This window comes from Juglans microcarpa x Juglans regia, chromosome 5D, assembly GCF_004785595.1.
Source record: "Juglans microcarpa x Juglans regia isolate MS1-56 chromosome 5D, Jm3101_v1.0, whole genome shotgun sequence".
In the NCBI taxonomy this organism is placed as follows: Eukaryota; Viridiplantae; Streptophyta; class Magnoliopsida; order Fagales; family Juglandaceae; genus Juglans; species Juglans microcarpa x Juglans regia.
The window spans coordinates 32,519,849-32,539,428 of NC_054602.1; the positions used below are offsets into that span (position 1 = coordinate 32,519,849).

Sequence of the window (19,580 nt, forward strand, 5' to 3'; positions counted from 1 at the left end):
AGTGTAGTATATAAATCATTTTTCATTCGAAAAAGCTAAGGTCTTGTTTGTCTTTAAAAAATATCTCATCTCATTTCATCTCATCATTACAATTTTTTTAATTTTTAATATAAAATAAAATAAATAATTTAACTTTTTTAAATTCTAAAATAAAAATAATATTAAAAAATATATTTTAATAATATTTTATTTAACTTTTTAATTTTAATTTCAACTCATCTCGTCTCATCTCATCTAACAAACAAACGAGTCCTAACTTAACTATTTCTGCGAGCGGCGAAAGTCCTGAAATTGCCAAGTGGAGTGCAAAACAAGGACAAATGTCAGTTTCTCTGCAAATGCTGTACGTTTAAAATATAAAAAATTTTATTTATTATTTTTTTATCACACGTCATAATTTTTTAATTTTAATTTTAATTTTCTTATTAAATATATAATCTAAAAGAAATAAAATTAAATAAAATAAATGTAATATATAATATGTGGGATGACAAATAAAAAACTTTGAAAAAATACACAAAAAAAGCCTTATAACCGGTGAGGAAAGTAGCAAACCATAACCATAAAGTGAAGTGGGAAGGGGAGTGGGAATGGTGACTACCCCACGTCCTACAAAACAGGGTCATATGCCCCCACGCAAGTAAAATGCCCACTATTTTTGTATAGGAAAATATTAGTTGTCTCTCTCAAAACTATCACTGAATTATTTTTATTTTTTTACTTAATAATTAAAAAAGTGATTATAAAATTTGTATTTTATAATGTTGAAAACAATGAAAAAAAAAAAAAAAAAAAACTAAGCAGATTAACCGTGGCCAGCTAGCACTATCCTTTTGTATAACGTGGACCTTCAGTTGGCGGGTCACATGCCACTTCCAATGACCCGTCCTACCCCTGTTCTCATATGGGCCCTCCACCGCCTCACTCCCATCCTGTGGAGTCGGAGCGTGTCTCCCACTTTCTTGTTCAGCGCGTACAACTATTTTTTTCCCCTCTCGCAATAAAGAAAAGGAAACAAGCAAGCAGAGCCTCGTCACTGTGCTGTGGAGCCTGGGACTCTTTTAAAAGGGACCTCGAGGCTATGCCAGAACCCCAGTTGCAGTTTCTTCCCTTCCCTTCTCTCCGTCTAGCTTTCGCTTTCTCTTTACTCTTTCTCTTTCTGTTTCTCTCGCTGCTTTTTTGATTTGGCTGGGCCCTGAGTCTGCAAATCCAGCAAACCTCCCACCTGGGTTTGTGATTATTAAATCTTAACTCAGAAGCGAACCCCCTTCCTTCCCATCACTGAGGCCATCAAAAGCCCCAGTCCTCTGTGTTGCGTCTCAGTGGTTGTGTTCTTTCTTTCCTTTTTTTGTCTGAAAGGATTTTCAGGATGTCTGCGAGTTTGGACGACGCCGAGTTTTGGCTACCACCTGAGTTTCTCACCGAAGACGACTTGGCCACTGACAAGAATAATAACTGCAAGAGCGAAGGTAATGGGTTCAGCTCCGACACTGAGGCGACGAGGTCTTTGTTCCACTTCGAGTTCCCCTACGGGTTTGGCTCTTTTGGCACTTCGTCGGATATCGGTTCTCCGGTTGAGTCCGTTGTCAGTTCGAGTGAGACGGAGAGCGACGAGGAGGACTACGTCGCTGGGCTGACCCGCCAGTTGGCACACTCGACCCTGGCGGACGATATCAGGAAGTCAGGCTCTCCTTTTCCCTCTGAGAATCCGAAGGTTTGATCGATAGTTCGTGTGCCTTTTTTCCCACTCGACACTTTTCCCTTCTTTTTTGGTGATTTATAATTTGTTGTGTTTGCTTCTTACTTTGCAGGCTTGGGTCGGTTCGCCACAGTCGACCCTGTGCGCGGTTGGGAGCGGATGTGGTTGCAAACAGGGCTCGAGCCATGGAAGCCCGAACTGTGCTTCTCAGGTCTCTTCCCAGCCTGCTACTTGGGATCTGCTTTACGCTGCTGCAGGGGAGGTTGCTAGGATGAGAATGGACGAAGAGATTTACGGACTTAACTATGGCAGAGGTCTCTTGGGTCCCCTAAGAAAGCCCTCTACAGACGCCATCTCCGTGAAGAACGACTCCAACGCTGATGTTGGAATTTTTCCTCACCAGTCGCTTTCCCACCAGCAGTTGCAAATGCAAGCCAGTCAAGTAAGCTTTTATTTACTGTGCTTTCTTGGCATTACGGGAGAATTGATTATTCAGAACTTAAAAGCTTACAAATCTGTCAATTGTTGATGGGATCTAATATTACTTCCGACAGTTTCAGCAGTTCAGAGAGCAACAAATGTTGAAGCAACATGGTTCGGCGGCCTGGGATGCACAATTGAAAGCGACTGCACGATACCAACAGCGGCAGACCCAGCAAACGGTCCTGAACCGGGGCAGAAACAGCGAGTACGTTGGGGGCCGAAACGGTCGTCCTCTAGGTTTGTCAGTTTCTGCATGGCCCCCCCTGCAGCCGGCTCAGCAAAAGCACCAGCAGCAGCGTCAGCAAAATAACTCTGGCATGAGAGCTGTATTTCTTGGAACTCCTGGCGGTAAAAAGGAATGCGCCGGTACCGGTGTGTTCCTGCCTCGCCGCGTTGATTGTCCATCTGATACACGCCGAAATCCAGGTCCACTCTCTCTTGATCATTCGATTCTAACTCCGTTGGTTCGATACTAAACTATATTCCGTACTATTGGAAGGACTTATTCAGTATTTTCGTTATTGATAGTTTAATCTCCATTATTTTTATACTATTATGTCAGTTTCGGAAGTCTCTGTCTGGCTCATTTGTTTAGAACTCACTCAATCTTGTTTACCAGTTATTACTTGGGTGCTGTTTGTGGGCTAGAAATTTGCTAGTTTATTATTAAGCTGTGTACTATTCATCAGATCTGGTCAGATATATACCTCTGTAACCATGTTCTGATTATTTTCCCTCAAATTATACAGGGTGTTCCACTGTCTTAGTTCCGGCAAGAGTGGTGCAGGCTCTGAACCTGAACTTGGAAGATATGTTGGGCTCGCAGCCCCAGCTCCATCCTCGGTTTAGTGGGACTATTACTCCAGACGGTGGTACAGTTGCTTCCTTGTCAAGCTGTTTCGCTCTTGTACAAACAATTTGGAATTGGTTTTTGCTCACTATTTTTCCTTCGTGTTGTAGATGCTGCACTAAGGCTTAGAAGCAACAGCGTCTTTTCTCATCAGAAGCGAAATCTCCGGCCGCAGCCAGAAGCTCTGAATCATGAGATCCGGTTACCTCAGGAGTGGACCTATTGATCTCCTTTCGCATCTGGGTCCCCTTAATTTCGGCGTTTTTTTTTTTCTTGGGGATGTTTTAGGAAAAGAAACATGAAAGAAATTGGAAGCCTTTTAGTACTTTTTTTTTTTTTTTTGCTATAGGGATAGTTGCATTAAGACACAGGTCCAGAAAGAAGAAAGGGCAAGAAATGGTGATGATGAAGAACAGGAAGAATAGGGTTTTTTGGTTTAGGTTTAGAGGTAATAAGTGTCTTGCTTTGCAGGAAAGTGAGCGAATGCTCTAAAGCTTTTGTTCTTTTGGTGGTGGATTATAGGAGTCATTTTGTATTTTTGGGGAAATAAGTTTGTGAGGGATTCATTGAAAAATCATGGATTTTGGGGGGTAGGGGTGTTAATAACCCTGCCTTTGGATGGGGGGTTGTACCATGTTTTGTTTGGTGTTTAATTACAATCCTTCTCTTTTCTATTATATGGCATTATTTAGGTGCTCTGTAGCAAGTTGTCCCTGAAAATTGAATCCCAACCTGTCTACCCAACAATATTGCCGCCATCCAGTAAAATAACAGAGACTTCTTTTGCCGTCCTAACCAAATAAATTGTGTGTTTTTTCTTAAGCCAGTTCTGCATTGTGGTCTATGGGACAAGGAAACGAATTTGATAGGGAATTAGAGTTTTCTGAAGAAGGTTGCCATTCTCTCGGGTTTTGTTCTTCCTCGTGTTGTTGACCAATTTTGATGTAGCAAAAGCGTTCATTCTTTTCATAATTTATTAAGCAATGGAGGGTGTGCATGGTTCGAGGCGTCATTGGATTTGCTAATGTTAATGTTAAAAGTAATGATATGTGTTGAAAAATAAGCGGGGATGACTATTTCCAAAGTAGGGATATTTTTGAAGAATTCAAGAAAAATTAAATTTTGATTATTCATATATATTGTATTATCTATTTATTCATTATATGATAATAAATAATTAATAATTTTAAAAATATTTAATTTTTATAATTATTAATTAATTTAATTTAATTATATTTTATTATTTTATCTATTATATAGGGTAGTATTATTTTATTATTATTAATTTATTATATTAGTGTATTTTAACATTTTTAATAATTAAGAAAAAATTAAAAAAATTTAAATATAAAAAAAATAATAAATAAGTAATAATAGGATAGTTATCATTATTTATTATATATAATTAAATTAATATATCGATATGTACAGTAATTTCTAAATTTAGAAAATTTTTTAGAACTTATTAGTTATTTAGAATTTAACTAATTATATATTTTTTTAATAATTAAATATTCAATAAATTTAACATTTAATTGAGAGTATGCTCATCCACCAGAAGAATCTGTCAGCACTAGGCAGAAGCCTTTACATTTCTCCCCGAGGTCTGCTGGATTCTCGCTGACCGCGGTTCTGTTTTATTGGTTTAAGCGCATTCGATTAGCCATCCTATTATTTAAATTTTAAATTTTGACTAATATATAATTTTTTTACTTTTAATTAATAGTTCGAAACTTAAAGTTTATATTGGATTAGTCATCATACTCTCTATAATAATAAATTATTATTATTTTTTCTTATTTATATATTTTTAATTAATTTATATTTTATTTTTATAGTCTTTAATAACCTCCAATAATTATATTCATTTTTATTTTTAAGATGAAAATAATTTAGCTAATTTAATATGGAGTAAATATAAATAATATTTGTTAAATTTGAAGATAAAAAGGTATTTGGCTAATTCAATACCAATGCTCTAAGCACCAAATAATCTTATTTTAATGCCTATAAAATAAAAGATAATAATTTTATTCTAATATTGTTGGACATGGATTTTTACCATTACTTCCTAAATTAGTCTTATTTATGTTCTCTTCGGTAAATTACTTTATTCGTGCTCTCTTTGAGAAAATAATAAGGTTTGTTATTAAAAAATTAATTATTTTATATACGATTTATATTTATTTGCATTAAAAAATTATTGAACTCATGAAGTGCATTAATATCATGTAATCTTGTTGAAAAAATTAAATTAATAAGAGTTTTTTTTTTCAAAATGATTTCACACTCTACAACTATGTCACAAGGATAGTAGGGATTTGCGGGCGGTACTATGTCATACTTTCAAAATTATCTTTGTAGATAGAGAAATATGGATGGTGTTTGAAGATTGGTTTGAAAGGGCAAATAGATCAATTATTTTGTTTAGGACAAGAAAAATATCAATTCCAACCTCGTATTATCTATTGGAACTCGTATCACTCACTCACTCCCTGCGCATGGTCCTTCCCAGCGTGCTTTTCCTTTTATAATTCATCGGTAAATACGCCACGTCGCTTCGTTTGCCGGGGAAACACTTTGCTCGGCCAAGTCTGGAAACTTCAAATCACATGGTGCCCTCCACGCGCACACGTCGTTTTTGGGGGATGGGGCCCCTTAGGGAACTGCGCTTTGCACGTCGGTTGATGTATCCTTTAGTGGTGTTGGACGTGCACGACGTGTTTTCGGTGATTCTGTGTCTATGTTTTGACTTGGTCATGCAGAAGCCTCTCTCGTGAGTTTTGGTACACAACTTCCGCCGTATTCTATACTCTATGTTTTTTAAAATTTTTAAAATTTTTAATATTTTTTTTAATATTTTTTTAAATTATTTCAAATTTTCTATTTATTATTCATATAATAAATATTTGATAAAATAAAAAAATAATAAAAATTGAAAAAAATATAGTGTGAAGTGTGAAGAGGTTGTGAAAATTTATTCTTTAAGCAATGATACAATGACCAACACCACTAAAATATTTTTTTTTTTATAATTTAAATACATCAAATCAAAATCATAATTAAAAAATATATTTTAAAAAATATTATTTGATTCGAAGATGGTAGACAAATAGTGAAGTAGCAGGTGTTTTATCATTTCTCTTCATATTTTGTTATCTTTTTCCCTTGAATAAAAAAATATCAAGCGCAAGACAGAAAATGCTCTGTTTTGTTTTTTCACGATCTGAGCTTAGCAAATGGCTGTGGTTAACATGTAATCCCGCTCACCATCTTCTCTTCCTAATGTACTACTGTTGCTTTCTTTACATTAAAATGGTGGATTTACGATTTTTGGTCATTTTCTTACGATGTGATAAAAGACCCAGGAACCATACTACATGTCATATAAAAGATTCTAAAACTGTTAAAAAACCTAGAATAATTTAAGGTTGGAAGTACAAAAAGAGATATTTGTAGAACAGAACGCACACGACGAAGAAATCATTCCATGTTTGATACTGATTGACAGACTTCTAATTCCCCACTACCAGCATCCATATCCTACACTCCGTTGCCCATTTTGGACTATCGATACTTTTCCCAACCTCAATTCACAAAAAAAGTATTTACCCTGTAAATTAATTAGCAGAATAAGCCCCTTCTTCGTGGGTCCACAGAATACGAGTAATATACAAGCTCATGCTTGTCTGATAGATATCATATATGTATATATATATAGCTTAATGTTGACAGATATGCCTATCTGACCTCTATTATCGTATATATATCCTGTGCGATTCAAATATATGCCTATCTGACCTCTATTTTAAAGCTTGACACTTCCATTTGATCTTTGCAGTTATGGGTGATCTTCATTTCTGTCGACTCTGTTTATTAGAATCATTGTAATCATGGCTTCGAGGGATTGAATGTATCAACTTGTATTGTTCTATCAGTAGATTTTGTCAGCCACCTCTGATCGGTTATTCTTTTAATTAATAGAGAACAATTGCTTGGGGAATAATGATAGGATTATTACTCTATTATTACTCAATTTGTATTTGATTTTTTTTTAATTTTTTATTTTACTTAATAATTAGGGAAGTGAGTATTAGTAAAGTTATATATATATTTTTAATTTTTTTAGTGATTAAGAATATTAAAAAAAATACTTAAAAGAAAATGATAAAAAAATTAAATAAACTTGATAGTAGATGGTAGTAACCTTATCACTACCTTTTTCTTCTTCTTCTTCTTCTTAATGATTAAAAAAATGTTATTTAATAATATTGTAAATTTTCTTCTTTTTAAAAATATTAAAGTGTTAAAATAATATGTGAAAAAAATTTAAGTTTTTTTTTTTCACAACATTTGTTTAATACTTTTAAATATTTTAAAAAAGAAAAAAATTCACAATATTATTAAACAATATTTTCTTAATTACTAAATAAAAAAAAAATAGAACTCCAGCGGGATCCTATCATTTTGCATTAGTAAATATACAAAATTATTTGAAATATATTATATTATTTTATGCGATTGAAAATGACAAAATAAGAAATAATTCTCTATTTCAAATATAAAATCATTTATGGACTCTCTCTCTCTTCTCCTTGTACTTCAGATTTATTTATGATCTAGAAACACATTAGCCGGTCAGGAAAAAACTGGCCAGTTCCAACTCTAATATCTTACCAGAAAATCAAAGACCTAAACCTAAAATTTTATCATGGAAAGCAAAGAAAGTGAGGTATTCATGAGGCATTAGGTCGGGGGATGTGAGGTTAGGTGAGCAAAGCTAAGATAGAGTAGTGTTAGACTGCGTTTAAACGTTGAAGTGAGTTGAATTGAGATGATAAAATATTATTTTTTAATATTATTATTATTTTAAAATTTAAAAAAATTGAATTATTTATTATATTTTATATTAAAATTTAAAAAATTATAATAATAAATTGAGATGAATTAAGATAAATTAATAATTCAAATGAAATCTTAACTTTACCGTCTAAGTAGCACGTTAGTTGTAAATTTATTTATTTATATATATATATTTTTTAATATATTTAAAATTATTTTCTTTATTATTTGGTAAAACAAAAATATCCGAATAGTCAAATCGAGCGGTATGATTTGAACAGTATAATCGAGTTTTTCTACTCTATAATTGCTTTGCTCCCCACTCCTTTCGATTTCTGCCAAGTTGTACGCGGAAACGTTATAATACCTAAATTCTAATGGCAATTCAGATTAAATAAATAAATGATAAAAAGTGTGATATTCTCAAAGAAGTAAATAATGATGAGAAATCATTTACTCCATTTGAACAGTGCCTATGTTTGAATTTTGAAGAGTACTGCTTTCTACACGCTTCTCTCTCTTTCTCTCTGTGATCTGTTGATAAGTATTCTTTTTTTCACACGTCTGCATCGTTGCATTAATGGTGGAGGCCGTAAAAGTTGGTTCTTTTACTGAACCTGAGACTTGAGTTGTACTAGAAGGCACATTGATTTGATTGGTTCTTTTGCCGAGATGGTTCAAGAGGTTATTATATACAGCCTGTATTATAACTAAATAAAATTTATTATTAAAAAATTAATTTTTTTTTATATAAATTTTATATTTATTTAATTTTTTAAAATAATTATACGATATTTACATTTATTATTATGACTATTATTTCTCGGTTTTAAAACATAAGAATGGTAAGTATCGTTTGGGTATCTAGAAAGTCCACCAACTATCACACACTGTCATTTAATTTTATAAGACTAAGGTCTGGTTTATTTTCAAGAAATATCTTATCTTATTTCATCTCATCATTACAATTTTTTTAAATCTTCACATAAAATAAAATAAATAATTCAATTTTTTCAAATCTCAAAATAAAAATAATATTAAAAAATATATTCTAACAATATTTTATTTAATTTTTTAATTTTAATCTCATCTCTAAAAATAAATAAGTCCTAAAAAGTTTCAATGTGTACATTTTGTTAAAACTCGATCATTAAAATAATATCATGTTATCTATTTTTCAGTTATCCTAATAGTTGAAATTGGAGGGGATGCTATTTTATTTATTTTTTATTTGAAAAGTTGAATGTGTTAGTTTTCATGGTTTGAGTTTAATAAAAGTGCAAAAGGATAAAAAGTGTATGTTCTCCTTTTTTTTTTTTTTTTTTTTTTTTTTTACTAATAATTTTCGTGTTGTCGATACAGATTCTATCATCAATTCACTTTATGCATATGCATACCAACTAAAGAGTACATTAAAATAAAATAGACTTGACATGATAAGATAAGGGTTAATTAAGTTATTTAAGAATTTTGTGGTCGGTTTTTGTTCATTCACCCCATTAAAAATGTATAGTGAATATGCAAACACGCAATATAAATATGATTGATTAGCGTAGAAACAAATCACTTTGATATAATTGGCTCTTTTAGATATTTGAATATTTCCAAACTATTTTAGCCAATTATAGTAATTGCTTATGCAAACATGGTAGCTAAATAATCTCAACAAGTTGCATAAAAATATACTGTATAAGAGTTATGCTGCATATAAAATAATTATTTTGGACAATCACATCAATAGAGTGTATAACGAATAAGTAAAAATAACTGTACATCAAATTTTTTATTGTATAATTGTTCGGCTTTCAATATTTTTTTCCATCTCATGTGTCAATAACTCAATATTCATTCACAACAATCACATTTTCACTGTCCCAAATAATGATGAGTAAAAAAACTTAAAAAAACCATATCTTGACTGCCTGGGAGCCCATATTGGCTATGTGATATATTTTATTATAATTGGTATATTCATAAGTTTTTGCTTGATTCATTGTCTTATGAATTGCGTAAAACGAAAATAAATTCAAGATATATAATAACACTGATTTTGGAGTGGTAATTATAGTGAATTATGGATCTAAGTTTTCGATTCATCTTAACTTATCTCACTATTATTTATTATTATTTATCAATTTTAATTCATAAATCTTATTACTATTTATAACTCATCTTATTATTATTCACAACTCATCTTAATTCATTTTTAAATTCAAACGACGATTAAGAATTAACGAATTCGGATGTAGGTACAAGCCGGCTCCACGTGGCTCCAACATGGAACGAATTCAGTGCGCGACCCACCACGGGGTCATCGATACGGCACAAGAGCGTATCATTAAAATCAACTGTGATGGATGGTCCATAAAGAAACCGACGCTAATGGATATTGAGCTTCGGAAGTCAACGAAACTTGGGTCGATTGGTCCTGACTCGTCCTCCAGGTCCGAATTTCAGGTAGTTATCTTTTCGATTCTTTTCCGAAATGAAACATTTTCGCTGACAACTCTTACTTCTGTTGGGTTACCGAGAAAAGCTAGGAAAACGAAAGACATGATCGTTATAATAGGAGGTAGATTTGATTGTGCCGGGAAGTTTGATGAAAGCTCCGATGATGGGTGATTCGAGGCCTTGAGATGGTGATCAGGTTAGTCTTTTGCTTGCTGTGCTCTGGTTCTGCTTGATTGTACTCCGTGCTTTCTTGAATGTTGTAACTGAAAGTATAAATAAGCTCGTATAGGCATTTGATTTACGGCCTAGTGAGTCGACTTTTTGCAATTGACATGGTGTGTCATGCTGTTGGAGTGGCTTTATTATGTTTATGGAAAGCGGGCTATTTGAGAAGTTGGGAGGCCGAATTTGAAATATGAGTTGTGTTTTATAATTTGCAGGTAATATATCATTGCAATTTGGTTGTCTTGTACCATATCAGCTTGAATAAACATGTGCTTTTCATGACAGGCAACGGTTCCCCAATAAGACATGTTTTGCGAAAAAGCAAGATGATAGCGGGATTACTAGAAGGTATTCTGACGATGTTGAAGGGTGAAGTTGCAATGGTATATCATTATCCTAGTTTCTGAAACTATATGTTAAAAAAGAATAGGCGAAAGATATGGTAAAGAATGGAATAGAATGAACTTAATGGAAACCAATTATAATATTTGGCATCTGTTTGTAAAAATCCCATTTACTTTTATTTTTACTTGTTGCATCTGAAGATATTCATTCTACTTCCTGGATGAGACCTTCTAGAGTGGCCAAATTAAGTTCATGGATGGTTTATTTATACTGTAATATTTACTGTATATTTGTTATCAGTTCAAGATGAAACCTCAACTGTAATATTTTCCTTTCTTCTTCTATCACAGGGATCAAAGGAGATTGACTTAACAAAGTGCATATTTCAAGCACTCCACTTGGCACTTTGTTAAGTCAATCTCCTTTGATCCCTGTGATAGAAGGATTTGAAGCTTGTCAGATTCATTTTGATGTGAAGCTTGTCCACTTCATTCAGGTCTGGTGTTCTTCCTCTTGAGAAATCATAGTTGTTTATTCATATATCTGTATTGCAACTAGGAAAACATTAAACTTATAACTCTTTTACAACCGTTTCACAACTCTAGGGTATTTATAGAAAAATGAAATTATTTTGGATGAAGTAGCACAGTTACATTGGTTGATAGTAAAATGAGTTGTAAAATAGTTGTAAAAAAAGTTGTAAGTATATCACTACTCTTCTTTGCAATGGTTCCTTCTGTTGCAGTGGTGCATTTCATGCTTCAAATGGAATTATTTTTTACCCATTTCTTGAATAAATAAGTAATTCAGAATGTTGCCTTGTTGCTTCAAGGTGAAATTGGTTTATTAAAACCTCCAATTTATTAATTTTACCACTCTATCCGTATATCACACACAAGTACACAACATCATACAAGAACTCTGCTGGACTTCAAAATATGATTTTACTTTGTACTTACGCATTGACAGGTGTGGGACGTGCTTGGAGATGGAAGCCTAATAAAACGGCAGATTCGTGATGGAAAAGGTTGGGGTGGGTTTCAGAACTTTTCTTTTCCTTGTTAAACGATGCTGCATGATTTCTCTAATTTCACATTGTTTTGGTTCCAGTTACTGGCTTAACAGCTTCTTTGCCAATCTTTTCTTTTTTTTTCAAGCATTACTCTTCATGATCTACATTATCTAATAGATGGCCATACTATTCACTTTTATTGTGATTTCTGTGAACCAAAGATGACGGTTTTTTCAATCGATTGAAACAATTATGTGAGTTTCTGATGGATTGCCCTCTTCATGACAGTCTATTACAAGTCCATTACAAGGGCATGCTTCTGAATGAAGAGAAGAGGGTCTTCTATGATACAAGAGTAGATAACAATGGTCAGCCTTTGGAGTTCAGTTCTGGAGAGGGGCTTGTGAGTGTTATAGAGAACTCATGATTTGTTTGAATATTTTTAAACATCAAGTTGTGAGTTTTTTAGCATTGAAGACCATATTATCCTGTAAATCAACCCTGTACCAATGTGGATCACACAAATTTCACTGAGTTATGCTAAAACCTTGCTTCTATAATGCAATTTAACAGACTGAGAATCCCATTTTGTATGCTAGGTGCATGAGGGGTTTGAAATGTTTGTTTGTTTGATGCTGCTGGGCGAGTTTGCTCTTCTCACATGTCCACCTGATTATGCATATGAAAAGTTCCCTAGGTTACTTTAAAAATCTAGCTTTCCCCCTCTAATTGTATCCAGTTTTGCCAGAACAACATATATAGAGTAATATGGCTACTATTCTAATTATCATTATCATTAGTCTATCATGTCTATCGTCTTCTTTCTTCCTCTTCGAAATATGTGCGGAACTCAGAACTTTCCCTGATATGATCAGGCCAGCTAATGTTCCTGAAGGTGCTCATGTTGAATGGGAGGGAAATTGGATTTATTGGTTTTGAGATGCCACAGGTAATCTATGAATGTAGTTCTTTAAGCCTCAGTTTGATGCTAGACTTGTGATAAGCATAGCATATTTTCTAAGATGGCTGCAGAAGTGCTGTTGTTGACCATTAGACTTGTGGTTACTTGGACATTAGAACTCCCTAATTGTTGAGAATGGTCCATCATCAACAGCTGTAGCATATACTATTGGTTCCTAAAATTTTGGTTCAAGTTTGATTTTCGTCCAAGAAATTTAAAAAGTTCTAATTTTGTCTCTGGAAAGTATAAAGGTGATAATATAATCCTTTTGTCATGACTTTGCTGCTTTTGAAAATAGAAATTTAAATTTATGGGACAAAAATAATGCTAAATTCACAGACCAAGCATTTGGATGTCCAAATATTAATTGATCTGATTTATTTTTACTTGGCTTTTCATCATCAATTGAAACTAATACATGACAGAAAATTGCGCTTGAAACTTAGCGATAAAAAAAAAATCCGTTTGAAACTTTTCTTGAAATTTGTTCTTGGATTTAAACTTCTTTGCTGGGTGTATATTTGGTAATAACTTCCGCTTTACATTTATTGAAGTGAAGTAGGCCTGAATTTAATTATGATAGATGCCTTGAGTTTTGAGATTTGTTTTCTTGGTTGAACCACGATTACCTTGAGATGTCTATCTGGTTAATCAATGAAGCCTCTGATACTTCTATTTCGTCATTTGTGCCTGATTTGAATCCCCATTGCGGGATTGGACTGGTTTGAACTTCAAAAGTATAATGGACAAAGCAGAGAATATCAGACACAGTATGTCAGTAACATTTAATGGTGCTGCATAGAGCCAGCTATGGAATGTTTTTACACATCTTATCACATCAAACTTGCGTATATGCAATTGTTGCATAAATATGGCAACTTGGTCTATTGATTGAATCCATGTTTACTATCCTTTGTTTGTTTTGAAAAATCAGATTTAAGTATCATTCAAGTGAGAACATTTAAAATTGCCACCACGATAGATCTGTGATAATATTTTTCTCTCTCAGGGAAATAGACTCTTCAAAGAAGGAAAATTTGAACTTGCAAGAGCAAAGTTGTGATATCCCATATGATATGGATAAAGGTAGGTGGTGTATGGGATCCCGCATTGCTTGGGAAGGAGAAATTCTTGCTCTTTATAAGGTTCTAATGAGGCTCCAATTGTATCATTGACTAGTCCTTTTGGAATATAGGCCATGTGGTTTGGGCCTTCCATTAGGGTATTACAAAAGTATGAGAAGGTAATTTTGTCTTCTTTTAATCTAAAGTATTTTGGATGGGGTGATTGGTATTTTCTATTATTTCTATAGATCTTATCAAGTAGAAGGAAAACTAGTATTGATCTCAATCAATGTTTTGGGATGAAAATTGCTATTTTTATGTTGAAATTTTACCGCTTTCTTTTATTGTAATTGCTGATAGTTATCAATCATGTTGCCCAATTTGGCTGGCATAATTATCAAAGTTTTAAATTTCGTACCGTACCGGCCGGTACGGCCGAAATTTTTCGTTTCGGCCGTCCGGCCGGTACAGTTACTATACCTGTTCCGTACCGGTCAAAATACCGGCCGGTACCGGTCATACCAGCCTCAATTTCGGCCTGTACCGGCCTATATTTCGGCCGGTACCGGCCGATATTTCGGCCTGTGTTTTTTTTTTTTTTTTTTTTTTTTTTTTTTTTTTTTTCGTTTTTTCAAACTACAAGCTTATTTTTTAACCCTCAATTCAGACTAGACTATTTATAATTTATATATATATGTATTTGTATATAATTTATTTATATATAGACTATTATTTTAGAATATAATTTATATATATAATTTATTTATAGATCGACTATCCTGAAACGTTATCCCGAAACGCTATCCCGAAACGGTACCGGTACCGAAATATTTCGTTCCAGTGCCTTGACCGGTACGGTGTCCGGTATGGTATTCAAAACATTGATAATTATAGTATTTACCGAGAGGTCATAAAAACATTTATTGTAATCATTTGACTTACCTGACCTACAATAATTATTTTCTTTCAAGATCTGTTGTAGATGGACTTAAATTCCGGGACATACTAGCCATTAAGTTTGTCTAGAATCTTATTCACAAACTTATAAAAACTGTGCTATTTATATAATAAACAATATTCTTCTGCTCTAATGTGTTAATGAATCTGTTGTGCTTTCAAGCTGTCATGACTCATAATACTATGGTGGTTGCTCAACAGGTGCTTCGGAAATTTAATCATGTCGATCCACAAGATGATGACGAAGGGATGGAATTCGCAAAAACACGAGCAAGTGTTTTCTTTATCCTTTCCATTTAGGAATCCAATGAAATGCAATTGTTTGATTCTTGCATAATGAATCTTCTTATACTTCAGCGACCTGATATTCTGTGTTGTGCCATCTTTCTGTGAATGCATTAAAGATTTTCTTGTCTTTTCTTGTATTGTATGAAGAATCTGTTGCACCTGAATGTGGCTGCATGTCAGCTTAAACTTGGAGAATGCGGAAAGTGCATTGAGACATGTAACAAGGTACGTCTTGTGACTTCAAAATGCGGTAGCCATCTCATCAGGCGGGAGAAAAAGACATTTTGGCAATAAAATCAGTTAGCATTTTCAATAATGATTTAGCTGTGAGGTGATTTTATTGAACCAGTCAACTGAGTGTATTATGTCAGAGTCAGAAATGCAACCCCCACGCATTGGCCTAACGCTTCCTGTGGTTGTCCTCTTGGAAAGAAAGTGATATATAAATTGTTAACAATGAAGTGTCTATCTTTTGCTGCAAACTATAAATCATTGGTTTGGCTTTATCAGAGTCTAATGTCAACACTGACAGTTGTCTCGAACATATTTAGTCGATTGGCAAACGAATAACAAAAATATCTAATGAGGTGCAATTAGTTAGGAAACTTTCCATCAAACTTCGAATAAAATAACATTTGGGATGATATTTTACATTTCAAGAATGATTTTCCCTTCAATATTAATCATGTTTACAGAGAAGGTAATGGCGCTAGCAGACAGTCTAGTAAATTATGGTGCTATGGGACATACGCTAAGTTTTCCATCTCTCTTTCTAACAGAATGAGAGAAAAGGCAGAGAATTCAATTGTATTACTTCATAATACGTTTACAGATGTGAGACCTCTTATATAGGCATTGGTACAGCTTGTATGCGATACAAAATGGGAAAATTAAAACAGATCAAGGAATATAATTCGGTTACACTAGCTGTCAGAGAATCAACAAATTACACAGTCAAGACAATATTCTTGAAGGTTCTGCCAGATCATTGTCCAGATCACCAGCTGAGTCATGATGCTTGTGTAATGCACTGCTTGTGTTAATACTTTCAACTCCCTAAACATATGATTGCTCTGTTCTTTCTTGATCGTGCAGGTCTTCCTACTATTAGGCACTAAATTTTCTAGGCTTTTCTTAATCTTCTTGTAAACTTATAAAGTCTTTTATATTTTTTAGGAACTTGGTTTTGGGCTCTTACTTTCTCCTTGTAACCCCCCAAGTTTCATTATCTGTATAAGGTATTACTCTACCACAAGTGAGGGTAATCAATAAAATTGGAGTCCCGTTCTCTTTATTAAAAATAAATAAAAAAGCTTCGACTAGAACCCTGCATGCTCTTGGGTGTCAGACCATCCTTGCGCTGTATATCTTCAACCGGTTTTAGTAATTTATCTCACAGGCCAAGGTAGTTTTCTTTTGTTTTTGTTTTTGTTTTATATATCTATTCATGCTGAAACTATGTAGGTTTTAGATGCAAGCCCGGCACATGTGAAGGCTCTGATATTTATTATAGTATTAGTTGATCATTAAATTCTCGACCCCATGTAAAACTTGCTTTTCGATTAGATAATGAAACTCGACAAAGCATCTGAAGCTGATGCAACAGCTGCTCTTGTAAAACCACAGGAGAAGGAGCAGGTAGCTAGGTTGGAACACCCTCAAAAACTCATTTTTTATCTGGACATGGAGATGAAAATATTTTGTATCGTATCATGTATCAATCCTTTGATTTCAGGAAGTTGAGAGGAAGGCTCGGAAACAATTTAAAGGACTAACTGACAAGAAACAAGGGGAAATTGCAGATGCTGGAGATAGAGAAGATCATAACATGTAGGTGAAAAGCCTGACAACATTGCTAAGGAGGATTTGGATGCGGATAATTCAGAAGAATCACGTGAAGCTGCAGCTGATGCCCGTCAATTGGGTTTGTTTTCCTGCTTTCGGCCTATCGGTAGACGTCTATTATCAGGTCTTGGGCTGCAGAGATGCACCATATTATGATATTTCTGAGTTGCCAAAAGAAAAGAAAAGAAAAGAAAAAAAAAAAAAAAAACATCCTGGGTTATACATCTCACTATGATATTTGTCTCACTTGCCTATGATTGACAATACACATTAGCTTTAAAACGGCGTCATATTGAATAGAAACCTCACTACATTACACACTCGGGCAATACAGAGTCACAGACCACCTAGACTCTTTTCACTTGAACAATCATCCCAGCAGTAGATTAAAGAGCGAGTAAAGACGGTTACAATATTATAGACATGCACCACTGAAAAGACACCATTCCCTTTTGGAAGACATGAACATCAAACTTTAGTAGTGATTAATGCGGTGGAGGACATGGTCTCATGAGCAGGTTTGGCCTTGGCAAGGGCACGAATCTTGACGAGAAAGAACCCAACGGCATGGCCACCCACCGCGGCTATGAAGATTCCAAGGTTGAAGGACATGACAGAGAGCATGACTAGGTAAGCCAAGCCCATGCGAAAAGCATAGACGGTGGCCTGAATCAGCCCGCCCGCAATCGGTTTGTGGCCGGGTTTGACAGCCGGCAAGATGGACAATACCTCGACGGCGACGGCCAGGGAAAAGACAGAGAGAAGAGCCACCACGTACATGCCAAGGTCTTGATTAGGCCATCCAGAGAAGAGGACTATGGCATCTTTGCCCCAGTAGAAGCTCATGTGCATCATCCTATGTTTGCTCATGCTACCATCGGAAGGAGGCATGTGCATGTGGCCGCCGTGATCATGTTCATCAGACATTTCTCAAAGAGAGAGATTTTTTGGAGGATTGGGTCCCTGCCACACTAGGGAGTAGGCAATGTCAAGTTTTGTCTTGTTTTGAGTTGTAATATTGTGCGCGTGTATGGTGTACGTATAAAGGAGATGGAGCCAATGACAGCACAGGTGATGAAGAGGTCTGAGTCGGAAATAAATGGCCGTTGGATTGCGTGGAAATTGGGGAGGAAAAAAATAGCGAAGGTTTTGTGATGAGTGGACTTGACTTTGAGGTTCCGTATAGGAAGGGTTCGGCTATACTTGTAGCTTCTACTTTGAAAAATAGCTGTAAAAAATTCTAAACATAAGACTTATATCTTATATATCCATTTAAAAATATATTATTTTATTTTTTTAACTACATAATGAAAATAATTTTAAATATATTTATAAGTAAAATAGAATAAAAATATAAAATTATATATTTTTAAGTGAGTGTATAACGTGTGAGTAGGAGTGTAACCGGTCCGGTCCAGTTCGATTTCAGACAAAATCTAGAATCGAACTGGTATGTACTGATTTTTTATTTTTCAAAATCGATTACGCCTCGGCTACCCTCCTAAATCGGTACATCCAGTTTTACCAATTTCCGATCCGGTCCGGTCCCTTTTTTTAAAATATAAAAAATATATAATAAATTATTATTTCTTATAATAAAATGTTATTAATAATTTAATATATATATATATATTACGTTTAAAGCATATGATCAATTAAATTTTCATCTTTAAGATTAAATTTTTATTTTATAAATTATAATAAAATTATCTTATATATAATTATATTAATAACATATGATCAAAAAAATTACAAATGTTCATATTTAAGATTAACATTTTATGTTATAATTTATAAATTATAATATGAAATTATTTCATATATGATATATAATTATATATTATATATAAAAATTTAATATGTAATTATATATTATATATAAAACTTATATATATAAATATTTTATATAATATATAAAATTAATTTTTATATATGTATTTTTTTCAACCGGTCCGGTTCGGTCCGGTCCGGTTCCGGAAACTACGGAACCGAAACTGGACCGGTTCCGGCCGGTTTTCATAATATAAAAACCGGTTCCGGACCGGACCGGTTCAAAACCGGACCAAGCGGTCCGGTCCAGTTTTTCAATTTTTCGATTTAAATTTACACTCCTAAGTGTGAGACTTATGGATAATATTTCTTAATTGTCATATAGGATGTACAAATTTCATCGTATTATTTTCTTTGAAAAATAATTAATTTTATTATTAAAAAAATATTTTTTCATATTAGTTTGAAATTTATTATTATTATTTTTTTAAAATGTGCAAAAGTTATACACCTCAAGGTTATAAATATCTAATGGTTATGTGGCTTATCATGGGCCATATCTTAATGAATGAACAATCAATCCCCTTAGAGAAAAGTCCGAAAAGACAATAAATTTGCTGTAGAAATAAAGACTTTTCAAAGGAGGCCAGTTTTTTCCAGTCCTCTCGGTCCTGCACGGAAATGGAGTTGTTATGCAATTACACGTTGAATTTTCTTGTAAGTTGTTATCTCAATTTCTTAAATTGATAAATTGACTTAATTTTACGTGATAAGTTACATTATAAATT

At 33.7% G+C, this 19,580-nt stretch overlaps 2 protein-coding genes and 1 pseudogene across 2 annotated transcripts; 2 read left to right on the forward strand and 1 right to left on the reverse strand.

The window, feature by feature from the left end:
* Positions 1-1,053: 1,053 nt before the first annotated feature.
* Positions 1,054-3,709, forward strand: LOC121265306. Its single transcript, XM_041168880.1, has 5 exons — positions 1,054-1,714; positions 1,812-2,141; positions 2,254-2,608; positions 2,932-3,054; positions 3,143-3,709. The coding sequence occupies exons 1-5, from the start codon at positions 1,370-1,372 to the stop codon at positions 3,256-3,258; spliced, it is 1,269 nt and encodes a 422-aa protein (XP_041024814.1). The 5' UTR covers positions 1,054-1,369; the 3' UTR covers positions 3,259-3,709.
* Positions 3,710-11,201: 7,492 nt separating this feature from the next.
* LOC121265915 lies at positions 11,202-17,340 on the forward strand (annotated as a pseudogene).
* Positions 17,293-17,949, reverse strand: LOC121264900 (copper transporter 6-like). The gene has a single exon (XM_041168252.1). It carries the CDS (start codon positions 17,947-17,949, stop codon positions 17,491-17,493), a length of 459 nt encoding a protein of 152 aa, XP_041024186.1. The 3' UTR covers positions 17,293-17,490.
* Between the last annotated feature and the right edge of the window lie 1,631 nt (positions 17,950-19,580).